Source organism: Macrotis lagotis, chromosome 1 (assembly GCF_037893015.1).
Source record: "Macrotis lagotis isolate mMagLag1 chromosome 1, bilby.v1.9.chrom.fasta, whole genome shotgun sequence".
Lineage (NCBI taxonomy): Eukaryota > Metazoa > Chordata > Mammalia > Peramelemorphia > Peramelidae > Macrotis > Macrotis lagotis.
Genome location: NC_133658.1, coordinates 593,403,262 through 593,426,753, shown reverse-complemented (window position 1 = coordinate 593,426,753; position 23,492 = coordinate 593,403,262). Strand labels below are relative to the sequence as shown.

The 23,492-nt window shown below is 35.6% G+C and overlaps 1 protein-coding gene across 1 annotated transcript in view; it reads right to left on the bottom strand.

The window, feature by feature from the left end:
• CLSTN2 (calsyntenin 2) overlaps positions 1 to 23,492 on the bottom strand; it is a 987,453-nt gene that overhangs the window by 103,845 nt on the left and 860,116 nt on the right. The window contains exons 11-12 of the mRNA XM_074211649.1: positions 23,192 to 23,440; positions 19,779 to 19,900 (exon numbers count right to left, since the gene is read on the bottom strand). Of these exons, the coding sequence (XP_074067750.1) occupies positions 19,779 to 19,900; positions 23,192 to 23,440 (371 nt within the window). The remainder of the gene's footprint in view (positions 1 to 19,778; positions 19,901 to 23,191; positions 23,441 to 23,492) is intronic.

Here is a 23,492-nt window from a genome sequence, read left to right as displayed (position 1 = left end):
ATTCACTATGCAATGTGCCCTTATCTTCTAGGGATAGTCAAAAAGTAAATAATGCATTAGTATTTCAAGAACCTTAAGTATGTCATCCTTGTGTACAAACTCTCTTCATCAATACAGGTAGGAATTGAACTAAAACTTCTAAAGAGTTGTTTAAAGTTAGGGAAGGTTGTAACTTATCCATCCATGGTCATAGAGCTTTTAAGTGTAAGAGTCAATATATGAACCAAATATTTCTGGATTCCTATCCAAATCAAGTAGTCTATCAACCATATTATATTGTCTTTCATTGCTGTAAGACAGAAGTAGCATACTAGGTACTACAGCCCCCAAAACTTCCCAGTACTGCCTGAATCATATCAAATTTAATAGAGAAATGTTTAACAAAATAAATGAAAATATAATATAATATGGATAATATTAATTTGTGGTTTTCTAAGTCACTTTGTGGCCAGAAGGGATCCTATTCTATTTCAGTTTGATTCCATTGGTACAGAAGACTTTTTTTTTAGGTTTTTCAAGGCAATGAGGTTAAGTGGCTTGCCCAAGGCCACACAGGTAATTATTAAGTGTCTGAGACTGGATTTGAACCCAGGTACTCCTGACTCCAAGGTTGGTGCTCTATCCACTGTACTACTTAGCCACCCCTATAGAAGACTTTCAATGAAAAAACTATCTCAATCAAACTGCCATTCTTCAGTACCTTAAAGAGTTATTTTATTAAACCTAGAATGCAGAGTCATCTGGGGGCATTAGATGTTAAATGACTTTCTCAGGGTCCATAGCCAGTATGTGTCATTGGCAAAACTTGAACCCAGGTCTTCCTGACTCCACAACAAGTTCTCTAGCTACCATAGCATTCTATCACTAGGACAGCAACAGGATTCACAAATGGAGAGGAGTCTTTGGAGCATCTGTTTTGTAGTTATCTGTGTAAAGTTTTATAAAAAGTTATCTTTAGGATCAATTGAATCATCTTCATGAAGATTCATAGTGGCTGTCAAGCCAGCAAACATAACTGTACTTTCTATGATGCTCTCTGGTTATTTAATAATAGCTCACAATAGTCCCAACTTTAGGAGGAAGATACTATTATTAACCCCATTTTACAAGTAGGTAATTTAGCAAACGGAGGCTGAGACTTTCCCAAAGTCATATCATTAATAAGTGTCTGAGATGGAATTTGAACTCAGAGCTTCCTGACCCCAGGTCTAGTACTCTCTCCATTGTACCACTTAGTTGCCCAGATGTAAAGAAATACATTTCATTTCATTGTTTCATTCATATTCAAAGGCATCACTGCTGAGTGGCATTGGATATAAACAAAATATTTGGCCATCCAGATTCTCTAGACCTCCTGAAGATGGCCCATGCATATGTGGAAAAAAGAAATTCTTTTCTCTTTTCTTCTGGGAAAGAAGAATAGGAATCTTCCACCATTCAGAACAGTGGCATCCTTGTGGTAGATTCAGTTCTTTAAAATGATGTCACCATAAGTCATCCCCATAATTACAAATTATAAATGTCATTGATTAATTGTGTACTTTTCTTGAAATTTGGAGATAAGGAACAAAGCATGAGTTTTTTTTAAATGTACAATTTTTAATGTATGATTTCAATTTTCTCAGTAAAGCTGCCTTTTCCTCAGCAACACAGTAATGCAAGTAGTTTTCATAATGAGGTCTTACCTCTCTCTAAATATGCATTGATTGTCAAAGTGATGAAGGAGGTTTCATTATTTAAAGACATAATTAAATGGCATTTCCTTTAGCTAAAGTAATGAGCAGTAAGTATGACAATATTTGCATGTTATAACATTAAGAATGGAAATAGATGACTTGGAGGAGATTGGGAGGAACTAGAGAAGATGGGGGAAAAACATAAACAAAACACATCACCTACTAGGACTCCACAGTTATCTCTTTTAAAACCAAGCACACACAGAGCAGCCCCAGGAAGGCTCTTTTATTTCATGGAAGACACTAGCTTTCTCTAAGCTTGTTGAATGGTTTCTGAGAAGCAGCCCTATTCTTCTCAACCCACAGAGAAGATCTGTACTTGGCAAGAAGAGGATGTAGATGAAATTAGTGACCAGGAGAAAGAGGATCACTGACTATAATGGAGAAAAAATCCTTTTCTTAGCTTAAATGATCTCTGACTTTTGTGATTCTTTTATTCTATTTCACTATCTATCTTGTACATATCGGCAATTAATTGTTCTCAGATTGTTTCATGTGAATCAGTCTCATCTCCCCAATGAAAATACAACCTTTGAGAAGGAGGCTCCTGTGTTTCTTGTTCATAGTTAATACTTATATAAAGTGTCCTTTGCCTAATTAGTGATTATAAGAACAATAACTCATATTTGTAAAGTGGTTTAGAGTTTGAAAAGCATTTTCTTTACAATGACCCTGCAAGGTGGGGGGTCTAAAGTTTTATTATTCCCATGTATTTGTGATGAACCTGAAGCCCAAGGAAGGTGAGTAGCTTATTCAAGGCCATACAATAAATATTGGAACTGGGCTTTAAAAGTAGGACTCTTCTGACTCAACCTGTGTGGCTCAAAAACCTAGGATTTCAGCTGTTAGTGTACAGTCAGGCCACAAAGAGGACCTTTCTGTCAGTCTGAATGAGGAAAGCTATTTATATAACCTCTACCAAGAAATGCTTTCACTTTAATAAGTGCTTTTGGCCAATTTCACCTAAGTAATAGGTGTTAGACTTAGAATTTCCTTTTTAATTTATTTTTCATGTTCACTAACTTCCTTTCTGTCCAATATGAGAAAAAGGGTGGGGGGGGGGGGCTGTCCTGACAATTTGTATCATCTACACAATACAGAACTGCTCAAAAGTGGAATGGGGCTATCATACAGGGCCACAATTAGAGTAGTTCACATTGATAGAAAACTTGATAGTTTTTAAAATACTATCCTCACCACAGCTAGTTTGTGCAGCAACAAAGTGGTGCAATGGATAGAATGTTGAGTTTGAAACCAAGAAGACTCATCATTTTGAGTTCAAATCTGGCTTAGACACTCACTAGCTGAGAAAAATCACTTAACCCTCTTTGCCTTGATTTCTTCATCTGTAAAATGTGAAGGAAATCCCAAATTAGGTCATGAAGAGTCAGAAAGCTGAAGAGACTGAACAACAACAAGTTCTCACTACAACATTGTATTGCAAATATTTATATATCATTTTTTAGATGAAGTTTACTGATGCCTAGTGAAGTCAAGTGACTTGTCCAAGGTCATAGCTAATGAGGGAAAGAGGAAAGATTGACTTCAAATCTGGTGTTTTAACATTATACTCCCATGAATTCCCCATCACTGGAGGTGTCTTAAAAAAGACAGGAAAGTCAAATTTGTGATTCTGTATTTCAGATAAAATTACTGGGATATTGTCATGTAAGATCTCTTAACTACCACCTTGGTAATCTTATCTTCAAACTATCCTTAGTTTCTCTGGCCATGAACTCCAAAGTATCATTTAAATAGAGATTTTGGCTCAGACATCTCATTTCTCACTTAACTGCAATACTCTGAGACTTCTTTGATTGAATTATCCACCATGTTCCTTCATGGGGTACCTTCTTGGACTCACCACCCCCTTCAGTTTCCTTTTGCATGTTGTCTTCCTCCATTAATTTGTCATCACTTTTTCAACTGTCTTTTTTTTTTTTGTATTTGTGTCTCTATCACTAGTACAGATTTGGCACTTAGTAGAGGCCTAATAAATGTTTATTTCTTGATTAGTTAAGATATAAACAAATTTCTTTCCATGAAAAGTATCATTCATTCATTCAAATAAATTTGAATTAAAAAAATCCATTGATTAATTTTCTGCTAAGTGCTGTTCTAATCACTATGAAAAATCTCAAAAACCAAAATGATGAACATGATGCATATAATTTTTGTGAACTGCTTATTAAATGTCAGGCACTATGCTAAATGCTATAAAAATGAAACAATTCCTGTCCTTGTGGAGCTTTCATTCTATTTATACTCAAATGTAAGTTCACTATGAACATTGCAAAGACTGCTCAGGTACTTGCAGTACTCAGTCCTTGCCTCACAATTGTTAAAAGGCTCTGACATTTTTAGTTCATTACTGAAAATGTTATTTGACTTAAGCAATTTTAATTATGTTGAAATGATTTTCTCTTTTTTTTAGCAGTAAAATGAGTCATGCCTATTTAAAATATGTATTAGATTGTTTCTACTGGCAAAACACATTCTCTCCAATCCCCTCAGGGCAGCTGTACAGACAAAAAGACAAATAATGATTTTATATGAATAGTAGGAACTACTGAGTATGAACAGTGGAAGGGGGAGGGAGGAGGTAGGGTAAAGAAAAGATTAGGAAGAAAGCCAGTCTACTGACAAAGGGTTTGAAATGATAAGCATTTGTGACTTGTGTAATGGGGGGCTGGCTGCTCCTTGTATTTACTGCCTTAAAAAATTAGTGAAATAAATGATATGGCCAGAGGAGTTGGCAACATTTAAAGGGTATGAAGTTAATGATAACCCTAAAGACACTGACATGTTAGACTTGTTTTGAAATAGACCCCAAACAGGGAAAATGAAAGAAAATTGTGTAAGTTAATAATGGTAACACAATGGAGATGGAAGAGAAAATTACTCTCTAAGCATATGGTCATGGATGCTTGTGAAAAATAAGAGTTTAAAAGAAGTGCAGTAGATTTGAATAGGATACATGAAGGAATTTAACAAAAATTGAAGATAAAGGGAATCATTATCAGATCTTGCTACTGTTCAGTCCTTTCTTTGGTAAAGCTACATTAATTCTTTATTACGGCACAGTTGAGGTCCCAAATTTCCAATTCACCAAACAAATTCAACAAACATTGATCAAGTCTCTAATATGTCTAGGTCATTGTTTTAGACACTAAAAGTAAAAAGGCAAAAACTAAAAAATACCTGCCCTCAAGGAACTTACATCCTGTCAGATAGCAAGCCTACATAGATAATTGACAAAATACATACAAAGTTTTAGGAAGCAATTTAAGGGTGGTGAGAGCTTGAACAACTTGGGGCTGGTGGGTATTGGAAAGGAATTATGTAGGAGGGAGCACCTTCATTTTTCTTTGAAATAAATTTGAAAACTCACAGGTTCTTCAAATTCCGCCTCTTATACTAGTTATGTGAGCCAGAACAAGTCACTTCACCCCTATTTGTCTCAGTTTCCTCATTTATAAGACTGGGAATAATAGTACCTACCTCCAAGGATGGTTATGCTGAAAATATAAGATAATAGTTTTAAAGTGCTTTGCAAAACTAAAACACTCTATAGATATTTATTATTATTATTATTATTATTATTATTATTATTATTAAAAACTAGGGATTTTACAAGGTGGAGAAGAGAAGAAATTGGATTCCAGACATTCTAGTCAAACTTGGGCAAAGTCAGAGAGGTGGGAGAATGAATTGTTTATTATGGGGAACACCTAGCAAGTCAGTTTGACTAGAATGAACGGTGTAGGAAAAGGAGTAATATGAAATAAGACTAGAAAGATGAGTAGAAACAGTATTGGTGAAGCACTAAATTCAAGGTTTAGGATTTTGTATTCTATCCTAGAAGCAACAGGGAATTGAGTAGACTACTAGATCTGGAGACAGAAGACCTGGCTCTGAATTGACTCAAGTCCTGGTACTAGCTCTGAGACTTTAGTATGGTCATTTCAACTCTCTGAGCTTCATTGTTTTCATTTTATAACATAGGATTGTTGGAGTATTTGATCTCCAAAGCACCTTACAGCCCAAAGGCTATGGTTATACACAGTTTTTGAACAGAGGAATCACAGAGTTCAAGCTCTGTTTTGGGAATATCCATTTGCAAGTGAGATAGAAGAGATATTGTAGAAGGCTGAGTCTAGAAGCAGAAGCATCAATTCAGAGGTTATTTGAAATAATCCAGACATGAAGACCCATCACACAAATTGAGAAATTGGAGATTGTATTTAGGATTTGGGAATACAAAGAAGGAAGATAGAATCCCTGACTCCAAGAGTTTATACCCCAGCTGGGCAGATTAGGATTAGATGGAAGGTAGGATGAGACAGTTGTTATAGGAGGTATCTTCCAATTATCCTCAGATTGATACTATGTGTATATTAATGTTCACATTTTTAAAATGAGGGTTTCATTAGAGCATTTTCATTAGAGCATTTTAAGAATAATTTTTTCATCTCCAAACCTTTGATTTATAAGCAACTTTTCAGCAAGATATCTTTTGGGTAAAGGAATTGCATCTGGTCCCCCAGCAGGAAGCTAGTATTTTCATCTAAGAAACTGTATATTTTGAGGAGGAATAAGAGGATGGAAGGCAGCAACAGCAGGTGTGTGTTACTCAAGGACATAGAAAGAGCATTATTAATCCAGTGTTTAGAATCATTAGAATTCATGGCATTATTTAAACATACACATTTAACATAAAAACCATTACCAGGGAGCTAATTAATAAGCAGTTTCTCTGTTGGTTCTGGCTCTCTGTTCTGTCTTTACCTTGGTTTGGTTGTGACTAACTGAAAGCTTGTGAGAATGTGCATTAGTAGATTTTAAGTAAAAATTTCATCATAATACCATCATTACAATCAAATTACCAAGATGCACTGACTTGTAAAGGAGTCATTTCCCAGAGCTGTCTGGCAGTTGATGTTCTACCTGGCTGCTCATGCTTCCTAATGTGTGAGGAGAAGCATTCTGACTTTTGGAATTATATATAGTATTGGCACTTCTTGCTTGACTAAATGTATCTATTTGTGATAAGTTGTATGTAAACAGAATTTCTATAAACAGAATCTTATTTTAAATGCACTAAGTGATCTGACAACTGAGAGGCAGCATGGTATAATGGGAGGAATACATTGAATTTAATATCAGGAGATGGTGTTTACTATAAAATTTTCTAATCTAAAATAGAGTGGTTGGTCTAAATTAGGAGAGCTTAACCTGGGGTCTATGAACTTGTGTTTTAAATATAAATGCATATATATATGTACATATAAATATATTTGATAACTATGTTATATGTTCAAAAACACTATTCTGAGAAGTCCATGGGCTTCATCAAAATTCCATTGGGGTCTGTGAAATAAAAGAAGTCTAGCTGGTCTAGCTAATTTCTAGGGTCCCTTCCAGTTAAAAGTCTCTGAGTTTAGAATTAGAATTTTGTGATATGTTATAAAGCCAAGGATCTTACCAAAAAGTGAATTCTCATCCATACTAACCAACAAGTACAGTGATTGGTGCTTTGGGCAATGCAGATAAAGAATATGGTAGAGTCTCTGCCCTCAGCAATTTAACTGGAGACAGAAAACTAGTATGCAAGTTTGAAATAGGTATTGGGTTATTTTGTACCAATTTTAAAGGCAGTGACAGTTTGAATCATCAGTCAGGCCATAAGCATTTATTTAATTCCCATTACTCCCTCACTCAAATCCAATTCATGAGCTTGTCATGGCATTGCCTCCCTGATATCATCATTTTCTTTGAGAACTAACAACAAACATCATCACTGTGGCAGACACTAATTCAGAGAAGGGGGAGACTATTTTGAGTCACTTCTAAATCTCATGCTCTATTTAGACAATCACAAACCCTTTTTTTACTTGCTTTCCCTTTTCAAGGGTTTCTCTATAAGTCTAAATTATATAAGCTCCCTTTGACATGTGAGACTTTGTGTTCTATAAATTTCAGTGTTCTTTTATATGATCCTTCTTAGTGAACTGTTTGAAGGGCAACTGCTGCAAAATAAATCAAACAGCAAGTAATATATTTAACATGATTATATTAATGGAAGAAATAATCTGATTATCTTTACTGATTTCAGGAAGTATGATAACCAGGTCAATTTAGACATTTATTACTCAAGGGAAGGGAAGAAAATATTTATATAATGATCACTATGTGCCAGTTACTAGACTGAGAACTTCACAAATATTATCTCATTTTATTTGTTCATCACAATAACATTGCAAAGTAGATGCTGCTGTTATTCCCATTTTAGGGGGTTGAAGAAATGGAGACAAACAAGTTAAATGACTTTCCCAGGAACACATACCTATTAATAATAGTTAATAACTAATAATAAGCCCTGAGGTAGGATTCTTTTTAAATTTTTACTTCAGACTGAGTGTTCTTTCATCTAGTCACCTCATCATATTATCTTATTTGATTCAACAAGGGATAATATTTGTAAACAATTAGCACAGTTACTGACACAAATTAGGTGCTTAAAAAGGCTTATTTCCTCCTTTGCACTCCCCTCCCCATCATTAACCAAGCCTTTTCAACTATGATAATTTTATAATGACCCATTTTGACTAAGAATGGTGGCCCTCTATAGACATGACCTTCTTAGGAGCAGATTATAAGTTTGACTGAAAAATTTTCTAGTGACTTTGAAATATCTTTCATTTTGTGATTATGAATAATAAACTTTATCTCTGAGAAGCCTTCCTTAAAATCCAAGGCATTCTTTCTCTTCTCTGAACTTAGATAGTGTTGGTGACAGGGCATGTCACCTACCTGACACTGAATATATTGGTTTGGATGGTTATTGCTTTTTTATGTGTCTCACCTCCCTTGATTTGGAAGTCTTTAAAGGCTGGGGCTGCATCATATATATATATATATTTGCAGTCCCCCATGCTCCCTATCACAGGGCTGACACAGAATGGATGCAATAAATATTCATTGATATAACAATTGATCAGAGTGGCAATGAGATATAATTGCCCCACTATCTAACCTATTACATTTATGTCTCCCTCTCCAGCATCTTCCTAATGAGAGTTTTTAAAAGAAGTAAAAATATATGATCTCTCTCCAGAGGCAAAATTCAGGGTATAATTGTGGCTGATCATTTATTCACTTATTTCCTGTCTAAAAAGAAAAAGAAAATCAAACGGTGAATACTTATAGCCAAAATACTGCTATAAATGAATCTCTTAGGATATTCCCGGCTTAAATTACAAGGAAAGAACAATTTATTATTTCACTGCTAATCCCTGAATACCTCTTGCTACTTGACAATTTCCATTCTCTAAACTTTTATTTAACAAAATAGGTTAAAGCCGTGATTTTTTTTTTTTTTTTGTCAATATAGAGCTGTGGTATAATACTTAGGATGCTTGACTTTGAATCAGTACATCATGAATGCAAATCCAGCCTCAAATACCTATTAGTCTTGTGATCCTGGGAAAGACAGTGACTCTCTTTGAGCCTCAGTTTCCTCATCTGTAAAAATGAGAATAATACTAGAACCGATCTCCCAGAGTTGCTGAGAAAATGGAAAATGTTTTGCAAACTGTAAAATGCTTTATACATGTGAGCAATAATTATCATTATTAGCTCTACCAAGGCAGATAATGCCTTCTAGGATTTTGTGCTTAGAAAAACAGTAAGAACTTCACATAGATTTGTTGACTTGACTAGATAATTCTTATTTGATCTGAACCTAGTTCTTCCTGAATCCAAGTAAAGTATACTTTCCATTACTTATTAACTTCCACTTTGCATCATATATTAGTGGGATATGTAGACATAGAGTTCTATCTTAGTAATTATAAAAATGGAATCTACCACTTCCTGCTGCCACCTCATAGCTACTGTCTCCAGGTGATTAGACCTCAGACATTTAGAGTCCTAGAGTCCTGAGACTTCCATCTCCTGCTTGGACACCTCCCCTAAAGAAAACATTTTCATCAGTACGAGTTCAAGATATCTTCTATTTCTTGCTGTCAGCTTAATTTCCTAACTGGGAGGTGAAGACCCACTCTTGATTATCTGCTACACTTGTTCTTTAAAGGTAGGGGACGGTGCTCTCCACTCAGTGATGAACATTTTCAAATTTTGTCAAACCCTTTATATCCCATTGACTCTAAACTCTTCTAGATCCTCATCCAGACTCCCCCCTCTGCCCCTATCATGCCTAATCTCCCTTCCCACATCAAAGACAGCCTAACTGCACTCAGCCTTTCTTTGTGCCTCCTAGAATGCCTGTTCCATAAGTAACAAATTTCCCTTCATTATAAAGGAAAAATTTCCCTTCCTAAATCTATTCCTCTCCCACTTTTTCAGTGTACTAACTGTTATAGAAATTCATTCTACTAATTTCCTATTGTCTACAAACATACCCACCTCTCCCCACAAAAAAACTTCACTTGATGATTCCAACTCTACTATCAGCTTATATCTTTTCTACCCTTTTCCTCCTTGAAATTCCATCAAAATGAGTACCTCTATTATGACTACTCATATTCTCTTTAACATTTTATAACCTGGCTTCTGATTTTATCATTCCACTGAAGCAGTTCTCTTCAAAATTACAAATGATCTTTTAGTTGTCAATTCAGTGGCTATTCCTCATTCTTCATTCTCCTGGACCTCCCTGCAGCCTTTGACACTATTGATCATTCGCTTCTTGATACTTTCTTCTATCTAGGTTTTCAGGACACCACTCTCTCCTGGTTTTCCTCCTACCTATCTGACTGCTCCTTCTCTGGTTTTTTTTTTTTTGCCAGATCCTTTGCCGTGCTATTTAACCATAGGTATCTATCAGGGTTCTCTTCTGGTTCCTCTTTTCATCTCCCTCCTATCTTCTTCATTTGGTGATTTCATCAGCTCCCATGTAATTAATTACCATCTCCATCCTAATGATTTGAAAATCTACCTTCCTGTCCCAATCTCTCTTCTCCAACTGTCTTTTAGACATGTCAAACTGTATGTCCAAAAGACATCCAAAATAGAACTCATTATCTTTCTCTCAAATCCTTTCCCACTCCTATCTATCATGCATGATAGATGAATATCACCCTCTTAGTCCATCAAGCCCACATCTAAGAGTCATCCTGGATTCCTTATTGCCCCCCCAACCCCCTTCTCAAATCTCATGTGCTGCCAAGGTCTGTTGATTTTTACCTTTGAAGAATCTCTCAAATACACCTTCTTCCCTCCTCTGACATTCTAGTACACTCTGACACTCATCACCTCACATCTTGATTACTCCAATAGTTAACTGATGGGTATGCCTTAAGTCTCTTCCCTTTCCCATCCATTTACATTCAGCTGCTAAAGTGGTTTTCCTAAAATACAGGTCTGATCATGACATGTCTCCATCCTCTGCTCAATAAGCTCAATTCTTATTGTCTCCAGAAACAAATTGCTCTCTTTGGCACTCAAAATCCAATCTCTACCCTCTCCTACTTTTTCAGCCTTCTTACACTTTACTCCATAATATACACTCTTTGATCCTATACCACTAACCTTCTGGCTGTTCCATAAATAAGATATTCCTCTTGGCACAGAGCATTTTCTCCCCTTGAAACTCCTTCCTTCTCTCTGACCTCCCTGGCTTCCTTTAAATCTCAATTAAAGTTCCACCTTCTATAAGAAGTCTTCCCCAAGCCTTCAAAATTCCAATGATTTTCCTCTTTTCTTTATTTCCTATTTATCTTGTATATTGTTTGCTTTGTAAACATTTGCTTGCATGTTGTTTCTCCTACATTACCTTGTAAGGTCATTGAGGGTAGAGTCTTTTGCCTCTTTTTTGTATCCCCCATAATTTAGCATATTGACTAGCAAATAGAAGGTGCTTAATAAATGCTTGTTCATTGATTAGGCAAAAGATGGTGTTAGCAGCAACATGGGAAAGAACTGGGAGAATAATAGGAACATTAAACCATTTATAAAAATAGGACATTTGCAAAATATCATGGGTAGGGGGATAATGGGGCAAGATTGGCTACCCGGAGGGAATTAGGAAGTCTAGTAAAGTAGAATATATCACGGAGTCATCACAGTCTAAGTAAGGGTGAATCCAGGAAGACCAAGTAAGGGAGGGAGGGAGGGATAGACAGGTTCACAGACAAAATCAGTAATCTGGGGTATAGGGGAAATCAGCAAATTAATGAACAGTATTGGTAAGTAAGGCTGATCAAGTCTGAACATAGGGATAAGGCTGTTGGTTGTCAGCAGCCCATCTACAAATTATGATTCTAGGCAAAATTATTTCTTAAGTCTGCGGGTAAATCCTGTCCACGAATAAGATAGAGATACTTGGGTTACCTGATGGTTTGCCTTCTTGTGTGATTAGCAAAGGAAGTATAATGAAAGGCAGATGTGCAAAAAGCTAATACAAGGCAGATGTGCAAGAAACTTTCTGTGGGCCCCTTGAGGAGCTTATCATTTCTACACACTCAGGTTGTACCTTACATGCAGAAAAGCACAGCCAAGCCAACCATCTAGTCCTCTTTGGCTCTGATATTGATCTTAGCCACATGATTGATTGCATGTGGTACTAGATATAGAAGAAGAAGATGTCTAGGATGGATGGGCCTGCCATGGTGCTGTCTGCTTCACTCATCATGTGCAGATGTAGACTTTATCTTTCTCTCCAACTAAAGTGAGTAAGTATTTCATTAGTCCACCTAACACCTGAGTGATTCTACTGGATTGTGTGTGTCTTGAGAGCCATCCATATTGTTTACTCATCTGTGTCTGGACAAATTCATGCATGATAGATCAGGAATAGTATTTATTATGGTGTCTGCTCCAGACATCATTTTATTGACCTTGGTAAAAATTCATAGTAAAACTTACAATGCAATATTCAGACTAATTTATAAATATCAAAATAGAACAAAGCTGTAGTAAGTTTCTAAGCATGAGAAGACATAATATTTTAGCACTGATTTCATAAACAGAATCATCAGATCAATATATTATTTCAGTGCTTTTACTGAATTTGTCTATCATGGCTTCATCTTTGATTTTTTTTTTCTGAGTGTTCAGAGCTAATAGAAAACATTTTATTGAAAAATTGTCAAACATTCACTGACTCAGAGAATCAGAGATCCTAAAAACTGGAAATTTGAAGGACAATTTGAAGTAAAGGAATCACCCTTACTACTTCAATAGTTTCTCCATGACACCCTCCAGTGATGGAGAGGTTACTACTTATCAGGAAGTCTAAACAGACTCTTTTAATATTATATTATTCATAAATTTAAATTTAAGCTAAATTTAAATTATCTTGAGAAATTTAAATTTAAAATACCTTAATGAGAAAAATGGAAGGGGAAAATAGATCTGTCTTAGGAACTTCGCAGATACAGGTTTGCTGGGTTAGAAAAGACCAGTGGTCTCTATCATGACAGCGACATAGATTGATCAACATCTTTCACTATGGTAGATGAATATTATAGGAAATTATAAGTATGTTTTTCCATTACCTATCCAATGGTGTTCTTATCAGAGACAAAATCTTGGTTTAGAGATAATTCAATTAAACAAATGTTAACTATTTTAAATATTGAGGAGAAATGCAAATTAAAATGAAACATGGTCCCTGATCTCAAGGGGTCTATTATTTAACAACAGAGGTAAGACAGGTTAAAAAAAAACATAAAATGGAACATGGAGGGCACAAAAAAGATACAAAGTATTTGGTGAGCAGATCTGATGTTCTGGTTGCTTTTGAGAAAATTTTTGTTTTGAAATTAGATTTTGTCTATTATGGAGGAAACAGATGCAACATGATAGTTTCATGAATAAAATAAAACTTTTTTTCCTCATTAGCAACTCCTGATTTCCAAATGTGCAAATGAATGTGTATATGTGCATGAACACATGTACATATGTACATACATATATGTGTCACACATGCACACATACAATATTTGTACAATAATTAAGGAAAGTGATAGTGATATAAAAGGAAAAAATACATCATTAAACATGATTATTTTAAATAGCACAGCAAAGATCACCAGAGAGGCCTCATTTACAGACACAGTCATATTTGTTCATAATTCAAAAACATGAACCAATTTAAGTTAGATATTCCTTGTGAATTTTCTCCCAGAAATTAGCATTTTTTCTCTAAGCTAATTTTAATTCCAAACTCAATAACTTCAAATGGTTATATCAGTCATTCTCATCCTCATTTGAAAACATCCTAGGGCAATTCTATCTCAAACAGTAGGAATCAGAAAACTATCACTTCCAATAGACATCTATATGTGTTTGTATTTACTTAGGTGCATCTCTCTCTCTCTCTCTCTCTCTCTCTCTCTCTCTCTCTCTCTCTCTCTCTCTCTCTCTCTTTCTGTGTATATATATATATATATATATGTATGTATGTGTGTGTATGTGTTGAATTTGTTTTAATATTAAAGCTTATCTAACCATCTGTCTCTTTCTCTCTCATTTCTTTATATCTATATGTATAATGTTATATTTGTGGTAGAGAGAAAACACATTATGTATACATATTTACAAATCTCTCTAGGTTATAGATTAGGTCCTTTGTAAGAAGGTTACACCCAGTTCAATGTACTTTGTGGGTCTCCATACTTAAAATTTTATCTTGGAAGCTCCCACTAATGAATTTATTTTACACAGCCAGCCTCTTAACGCAGCTCAAAGCAAAGACATTTACTTAAAACAATATTAAAAAGAATCTTCCTCCCCACTCCCCCACCCCTGCCCTAGTGGACCAACCCCACCACACCATAGAAAAATGTCAGACTCTGGATGAAGTAAAAGGGAAAAGGCAAAGAGAAATTCTCTCTTAAGCAGTGGATTTTTGTCCCATAGCTATCTTTGTTCTTAACATCCAGGGTAACTCCTTTCTGAACTCCTTAACAAGTATCTTTGTCTGCAGCACTGGATGACTTTTTAAAGTACACCAAAGCTATGGATAATCCTTTAACCAACCAGTAATGATACTATAATTTCATCCAATTCTTCCAATAATGGAGGAGTTTCTTCATATCTTCTAGTGAAACATAGAAGTCCAAACCTTCCATTACATGTCCTTTAAGGTCTTAATAGCTTATTGTTTTTGTTTCCTTTCTTAAATCCTTAGTTTCATCAAGTGGGTTGGGGAAAACGCAACTGATTAGGGATCAAGTGACACCTGACTCTTTGACTCCATTTAGTTATTATTTAGGGAGTCATTTGATTCCCTTAGTTAAACATTTGCTGTCCCCTGCAAATCAACTGAAGTGCTTTTAGCACGTTTGTATTCTTAATTTTAAAAGCTTTCTAATGACTTGGAGAGACTCAAGTATTGGCATTTTGGGAACTTTGCCCTTGGGCCTTATAAATAGGAGTGCTAAAGTCCATATGGTATAAGTCTTGGACAATCCAGAAGTTAGCATTTTTTCAATGAGAATAGGTCTGCCACAGCTATTGACTTAATAGATTTTACATGCATACAAATATACAGGTGAGGAAACTCCCCGTATTAATACAGAGAGTAACTGTTCTAGTACTTACTAGCTTAGAGCATTGACTGAATGCAAGCAATAGTGTGATGTGATGGAGATTTGACCTTGCAGTCAAGAAGATTAGCCTCCAAGGCCAATCTTTCTCCTCATTCTCGTTTCCTACCTTCCCCAACATATAATAAACATCACTCCATAGAGCACTTTTAGGAGGAGGGATGGGGTTGCTATAAAAGCTTATAAACAATGGTTAAATATTTAAAGAGAATTTGATGTTTATCAAGCAGATATTATATACAAGGTGCTATGCTAGGAAATAGGGATAACAAGAGTGCATTCAAAGTCCTTATAATTCTATTGCAATTATATTTTAACTGCCAGGAGAATGGGCATCATTACACCATTGTCACCTACAAGGAAGATAAACTTCCATAGTCGTAGGACCACAGAATGGCCAATACTACCTATAGATAAAAGGCAGCTGGTTAGCACAGTAGATAGTGTTAGACCTGAAAACAGGAAGACCTAAGTTCAAATCTCTCTTCAATAACTAAAAGTGGAACCCTGGGCAAGTCACTTTATCCTGTTTATCTTACTTTCCTCTTCTATAAAAAGAGCTGAAGAAGGAAAGGGAAAATCACTCCAATTTTTTTTCACCAAGAAAACCTCAAATGGGGTCAGAAAGGAAGAGTTGGACATAAGTGAAGAATAACAACACCTGTAGATGAAGGCCAGATTCTCAGCTCTTCCCTAGACTATGCAATTCTCTCCTGAAGTTTCTCATGTAGACTAAAATTCCAATAATTAAAGACATACTGGGTTAAGGGAGTAGCTTTTCTTTTAAAATGCTAATGCAACTAGAAGTAGTAAGGAGCTTTACTGTCATTTACAATTTACTGATATGCTTTTTTCTTAACCTTTAGCTAAAACCCCAGTTTTGAGAAAATGGCTGCTTTGATGTGAAGGAAGGAATTTTGGAACTTAAAGCACTAGAGATAGAAGGGAGGAAATAGAAGGAGGGCAGATCTTGAAAGATACTTTGGACATTCATAGGGCAGCAAAATGTTTTAGGAGCTTGGAGGAAGGTAGGAGGCAGCAGGTGAGGAATTGAAGAGGAAAGGGATAAGAAAAGGAAGTTAGGGGGATTCCTAAAAACTATTTCCTTACTCCTTAATTTCCTGAAAATTGTCACTGGGAGACAGGCTGAGATTAATGTTGCAAACTTTGGAGAATCTACTTGTGATTAAAAAGAGATTTTTCACAATCATATTCTCTTTGAAAGGAAAGAAATAAGCATTTATTAAGGATCTACCATCCTAGGCATTATGCTAAATGCTTTATAAATAGTCTTATTTGTTCTTTGCAACAGCCATGAGACAGCTATTTTTATTACGTACATTTGACATGTAAGGAAACTGAAACAACCATTTGTTAAGTGACTTGTCCAGGGTCACACAACTAAGGATCTGAACTAAGGATTTGAACTAAGGTCTTCTTGAATTCAGACTCAACTCTCTATCCTCTGTGCTACTCTTTATTAGCTAGAATTCTTAAAATACCTTTTTGATGCCTTGATATTCAAGACTATAGCTCCTTCCTCCCCCCCCCACAATAAAAATCAATGATGACTGTGATAATAGTTTCAAGTCAGAATTTTCCACCAGTAACTCAGTCACCTGGAGAGCCAAGGTGATGATACAGCTACAATCTGGAAAGTGTGAAGCAGCAAAAATATACATTTCAAACTTCTGATACCAATAAGTCTCTTCATTTCTCTTTGAAAACTCTAATGCAATGATCCTTATGATGAAAAATCAGGAAACAGGAATGTCACAGATTTTCCTTTTCAGAGGGAAACACTCATAGCACTCCTCCTCCATGTTAATGTTTTCATCAAAGATCTGAAGTTTTTGCTTTGGGTCTCCTGTCACCAAAACTAACACTGCACCATCATATGAGGAATGACAGCAAAGCTCAAAAGAAAGACATGATGACTAGACTATAAAAAGGCACTCCCACAGTAGACTATCATTTGGATCAAAACTAAACTTCTGTAACCTACTTAGAAGAGAATGGAATCCCCAACTTCCCCTCAGTTTAATAACTGCTATACCCTCATCTTTTAGGGTCATAAGATTCTTGGAACCTCTTAAACCCTGGTCACAGCATCCTCATCTGACTTTGCCTTATGAAACAATGACTCTAGAGATAGAAGTATTTATTGAGGATCATGTGTATATAAACTCTAGAATTCCTATCTCAAGAATGTATAGGCCTTGGGGCAGCTAGGTGGCATAGTGGATAAAGTACTAGTCTTGGAGTCAGGAGTACCTGGGTTCAAATCCGGTCTCAGATAGTTAATAATTACCTAGCTGTGTGGCCTTGGGCAAGCCACTTAACCCTGTTTGCCTTACAAAAACCTTAAAAAAAAAAGAATGTACAGGCCAGTCTCTCAAAAATGATTCATTTAAAATGAAAATAAATTCTTTAATGGTAATGCTAACTGTAAAAAAAGTACAATTATTTTAAAGATTTTGTTATTTTAATTTTTAAAAATTTTAGTTTCAGTTCTGAATTCTTTTTTTCCTTCCAATTATTACCTTGTGCATTGGGAAGGCAAGAAATATTACAACCATTATACATAGATGCAAAGACATATAATTTATTAATATTTATTTTGAGCCCAATGGGAACTGCCTGAACCCAAAAGCACAAGGACAGGGGCAGCTAGGTGATGCAGTGGATAGAGCACTGGGCTCTGTAATCAGGAGGACCTGAGTTCAAATCCAACTTCATATACCTAGCTGTGTGACCTTGGGTAAGTCACTTAACCTCACTGCCTTGCAAAAACCAAAGAAAACACAAGGACTTTCCAACTTTTAGCAGTGGGAGAGAAGGGGAATAAGGTAAAAAGGAAAAGCAGAAAGAAAGATGAAGGAGAGAGTAAGAAATAGGTTCCTGCTCATTTCTTTGCTTACCAGAAGATCAGTCTTTTATCTGATTCTGACCAGAGAGATTGGAGGAGTGTTGCTCTTAGAATGCCTTACTAGAGAGTCAGTGCAAGTTGCTTCTGACTCAGGGCTCATTGAAAAGAGAGGAAAGGAACTACAGGTCAAATCACTCTAGATTTGGCTCAAGCCCTACCTGCAATTTCTATTCAAACTAGATCACATATTTCTAGGTACTAGGTACACAATACTTCCTGATAGAGCCTGGGCATGTATCTCAACCCCATCCCCATCCTTAGGTATGGCAAGGCTTCCTATGGCTACTTCTTTTGGTTTAGAATGAGAAGGTTCTGATTCTAAAACTACTTCCTCAAATCAGTCTATGTAACTATTTGAGTCTGTAGCATTGAATCAGGAGGGTCCTATCCCATCCAGAACTGGAAAATTTCCCCTCAATCTTGTGACCCCAAACGACTATTCCTCTTCTTGAGTGTTAGGTAGAAGAGCTCTCCTATTACTTTCTCTTCATTCAAATATCTGTGCATTTGATATTATCAACCATGATATTTTAAAGAACAGAGAGGCTGGCAATATAGTTATAAGGCATCAATGAACCTTGATGTCACCAAGGTGTGTTGAGCTGCGGAATCCATAACAATATTCATCTTTACAATTCATAATATGGTTAAAATTAGTCCAGCTAATTTATAAATCAATTTATAACTATTCCCCCAAAGTGTTCCCACTACTAGGTGTATGCCCCAAAGAGATCAAAGAATGTAGAAAAGGACCCACATGTAAAATTTATAGGAGCCCTTTTTATGTCTGCAGAGATCCAGAAACCAAAGGGACTGACAAACATTTAGAAAATTATTCAGAAAATTATTGTATATGAATATGATGGAATACTACTGTATTGCAAGAAAAGATAAAAGTTACAGTTCCAAAGAAATTCAAGAAGGGTTATATGAATAGATGCTAAGAGAAGTGAGTAGAATCAGGGAAACAATACAATCATAACATTATTTCAAGATAAACAATTCTGAAGGACTTAAGAACTGTGATGAGAACACAAGGACCAACCACTCATATTGAGGAATATTATCCACTTCCTGACAGACAGATGATGAACTCAGGATTCATACTAAGAAATACATTCTTTGGCTAATACAGGGGTTTGTTTTATTTGACTGCATATTTGTTACAATGGTTTGGTTTTTCTTTTTCAATGGAGTGGTAGAAGATGAGAAAGACAGAGGGTAGATTTTTGTTGACTGAAAAAAACATTAAACTAATATAAACCATTGACTCCAAAGTGTTCTCTGTACCATAGGGGCTACCAACATGTAAGCCTATGAAATTACATGCCTTGTCTAGTTTTGACAAGGTGACTTTTACAGTCTGTGTACTTTAAGCAACTATATCAACAAAAATTTCTATTGCTACATTTCAAAACTTTTCCAGAATCTTAGAAAAAGGTTGGAAACCTGGGATCCTGCTATTAATAGTCACTAGTGAAAACTAGATCAATTTTGAAACTCTAGACAGGAAATTATCAAAGTAGGGGAGTAAAATACCTGATCCAGCTTCCAGTGGAATTCTGCTGGTCTAAAGGTATCTGCTTGGTCAAAGTCCTTCCGCAAAAGGAAGACAAGGCGGCAATTATGCACATAGAGGGCATAGTGATGTCGATTCATTTCTGGAAAAAAAAAAGGAAACCAAATAAACAGAAGTAAGAATCTTTAGGTCCATTAAAAAAGAGGACTGCTGAACATAATTCAACTAACTAAAGAAACAGATTTTGCCCTATATTATCCCTAATACATATTTCAAGACAAAGAATGTAATGTGTTGACATGGAAGGGAAGCAAACAAGTAACACCTCAAGAAAATTCCTACAAGAAAGCCTTGAATGCTAAACCAACATTACTAATACAATCAAGGTTCATGCCATCTTTTGTTATGTTGGGTATGATTTGTATAATATACTTTCTAATATAACTTTGAATGTTTCTAAAACTGGAGGAATTGCTAATTCAACTTCCTAAATAAGGACTGGGTGAGCTATCTTCTCTAATAAGTCTTCTGTTGATTGTTTTCATGTGTCACTTGCCCAGTCCTCTTTGAATTCCTTTACAGACATTTTAAATATGAAACCTACATGCTTTATCATTGTTTGCTGTGATTTTGTACAGAGTAAACTAGATAAATTGGATTTTTTTTGAAAGATTCCTCCATTTATACTACTGCAGAGTGGGAATTCTGAATCCCATATTGTCATCCTCACTATCATCAGGATTCTCTTAATAAAATTATGCCTATCATCCAGGTCTTGCTGTAACTTGGCCCTATCCTATCTTCCTATTGATCTCATTCCTCTTGTCTTCCAGTCCACCTACTGTTATTGCACAAGCCATGCCTCATTTATTCATTCTCATTTTTAAGCCTTTTTTTTACATCATTCATTCTGTTAGGAATGCCTTCTCCATCCCCCTTTCCCCTACAATCACTATCAAAATCCTATCCATCATCCAATTTCTTTTAGATTTTTTTTGCAGGGCAATGGGCTTGCCCAAGGCCACACAACTAGGTAATTATTAATTGTCTGAATCCGGATTTGAACTCAGGTACTCCTGACTCCAGGGCCGGGCTCTATCCACTGCATCACCTAACCACCCCTATCATTCAATCTTTAACTTGAGTTTTCCCCTACTCTAACTACATTAACTCATTCTGCTCCTTCCTTTTGCTGAACTCCTACTATTTCAAATTAGCCCATATTCTCTAATTGTCTCATAATATATTTATTTTATCTAGTGAATAAAATCATAAGCTCTTTAAAAGTAGAGACTTTGACTTAACCTTCTTTTTTTAATGTCCACAATGATAGGTGTCTGATGACTGAATTAGAATACCTTAATCTCTAGATCAGTGATATCGTTTCAGTGCTATCTTATACCTGAGGGTCTATATCAAATACAGGGACATGGATTTTTGGCCTCAATCAGCCTGTTAGATTTTGGTCATTGGTCAGATTACTAAGGTTCCAGTTAAGTATGCTCAAGTAATCACAGCCTCAATGCAGCATTGTCCTTGTGCCATACCATTAGTGCTGGCTTGAATAACATTCAAATCATATTTCTGGTAGTTAACATTAAATTAGTTGTTGTTAAGTTATTCAGTTGTATCCAACTCTTCACGACCCTGTTTTCCCATAGTATCCATGGAATTTTCTTGGCAAAGATATTGATCTAGTTTGCTATTTCCTTTTCCAGTAGATTAAAGCAAACTTGTCCAGGGTTGCAGTTACTCAGTATCTGAGGTCATATTTGAATTCAGGTCTTTCTCTTTTAAACCATAGCACTCTATCTACTGAATCATCTAGTTTCCTCCTATCTATTTAATTACTAAGTAATTTAACTGTTCTAATCATCAGTTTCCTCAAGTATAAAATTAAGATTGTTTTTCCTGTATTATATGGTTGTTGTTAGGCTTAATTGAAAATAATTTAGGGTAAGTATTCTGCCAACTTTAAAGACCTTATGAATGCCAATTCAGAGACAGCATGGGATAATGCATAGAAAGGTGTGATGTAGGAAAATATGGGTTCAAGTCCTAACTCTTACATACATTGTTTGTGTGACCATGGATTAGTTATTTAAATTTCTAGTGTCCTAACTACTCCATAAATCTATAAATTACAAATAGTATCCCTAAAGAGAGAGTTTAGATACTGGGATATATCAGTTAAGTCACAAACAAACAAATAAATAATTCTAGTTATTACTGCTTCTTATTTCTGATGCTGTTGTATGGAATGAGTTTTTACCTTTGGAATTTGTGGACAGAGAGATAAAGGGATAACCACATCTTGGGGTTTAAAGAAACTTAGATCTCTTTAAGGAATAATTTACAAATAAAGAGTTTTTGGATAGAACAGAACAATCTTCACCTAAACAATATTACTTTGAAATTCATCTACAAACAATCAAAATTTTGGTGACTAATGTCAGGTATCAATTCCAATCAGAACAATTAGTCTTGATTCTCTTTATTGGTGCTTAAAAGTTCATTAGGAAGAGATTTTTAAAAAAAATGTTTAAAGACCTTCCAAAGTTCAGAGGAGCTCTGGACTAACTTCAAAGACTATTTTCTCTATAGTATCCCCCCCCCCCCAATCAAAATAACTGTTCCTTACCATTTCTTAATATTTCAATTATCTTTTTCCATAGTTTACACTCAAAAAATATAGGTAGTGGTCTGGTGGAAAGAGCCTGGAACTTGAGAGTTCTGATTCTTGTCAGTAATTAACTTATATGCCTTTGAATATGTCATTAAGTTTTTTACTTTTTTTTTGTCTTGATGACCTCATCTGTAGAATGGGAATAATAGTTACTGCTCTACTGACCTCATGGGTTTATAAGTGGGGGAGAAAGAGGGGTACTGCAATATTAAATCAGATGCTATATGGGAAAATATTTTGCAAAAATAGATAGAATGAGAACTTTAAATAATATCCTATATGAATTTACATTATATAGCTAGAGCCTATTTGCCTATAACTTTCATATTACTTGGTGCAGGCTCATGTATTATTATTTTGTTATCTCAGATGACAAGAACTTGGTGCTGATGAGATTAAGATAATGGGCTCAATCTTTTCATTGGTCAATGGGCATCTCCTTTGATACTACTGTACCCATGGATCTGTTAGTTAAACAGTGCAGAAAAGTAAGCATATTGAGAAGCATAGATATAGATATAGATATAGATATAGATATAGATATAGATATAGATATAGATATAGATATAGATATAGATATAGATATAGATATAGATATAGATAGATATAGATATAGATATATCATCTTTTTCTCTGTTGTTTTCACTCTCCCATTAAACAGTCTCTTAAGCTAGGGATCATTTAGGCCCACATGAGAGTTTATAGAGCAAAACTTTTGAGGAAAGTCTAGAAAAATGACAGACTCACCAGTTTTATCTGAATTGCAGAGAATGGTTTCTTTTTCTGCTCTCACTCCAGGGCTTGGACCATGCTTCATCCACATGGTGATTGTGAACTGGTCTGTTAAATTCTTGGGGACAATGCCATCTGGAATCTTTGCACCTTGCTTGCCATCGAATTTGAAAATCATGTCGTTATTGTCTACCAGAAGTCCGGCTGTCCAGTTGGTAGCTGCACTGGGAGAAGGCAAGAGATCTATGGCTCCTGAAGAAGCTCCTACCAGAGGTACAAAACCAGGAGAGTCAAGGGTTATACTTGAAATATCAGC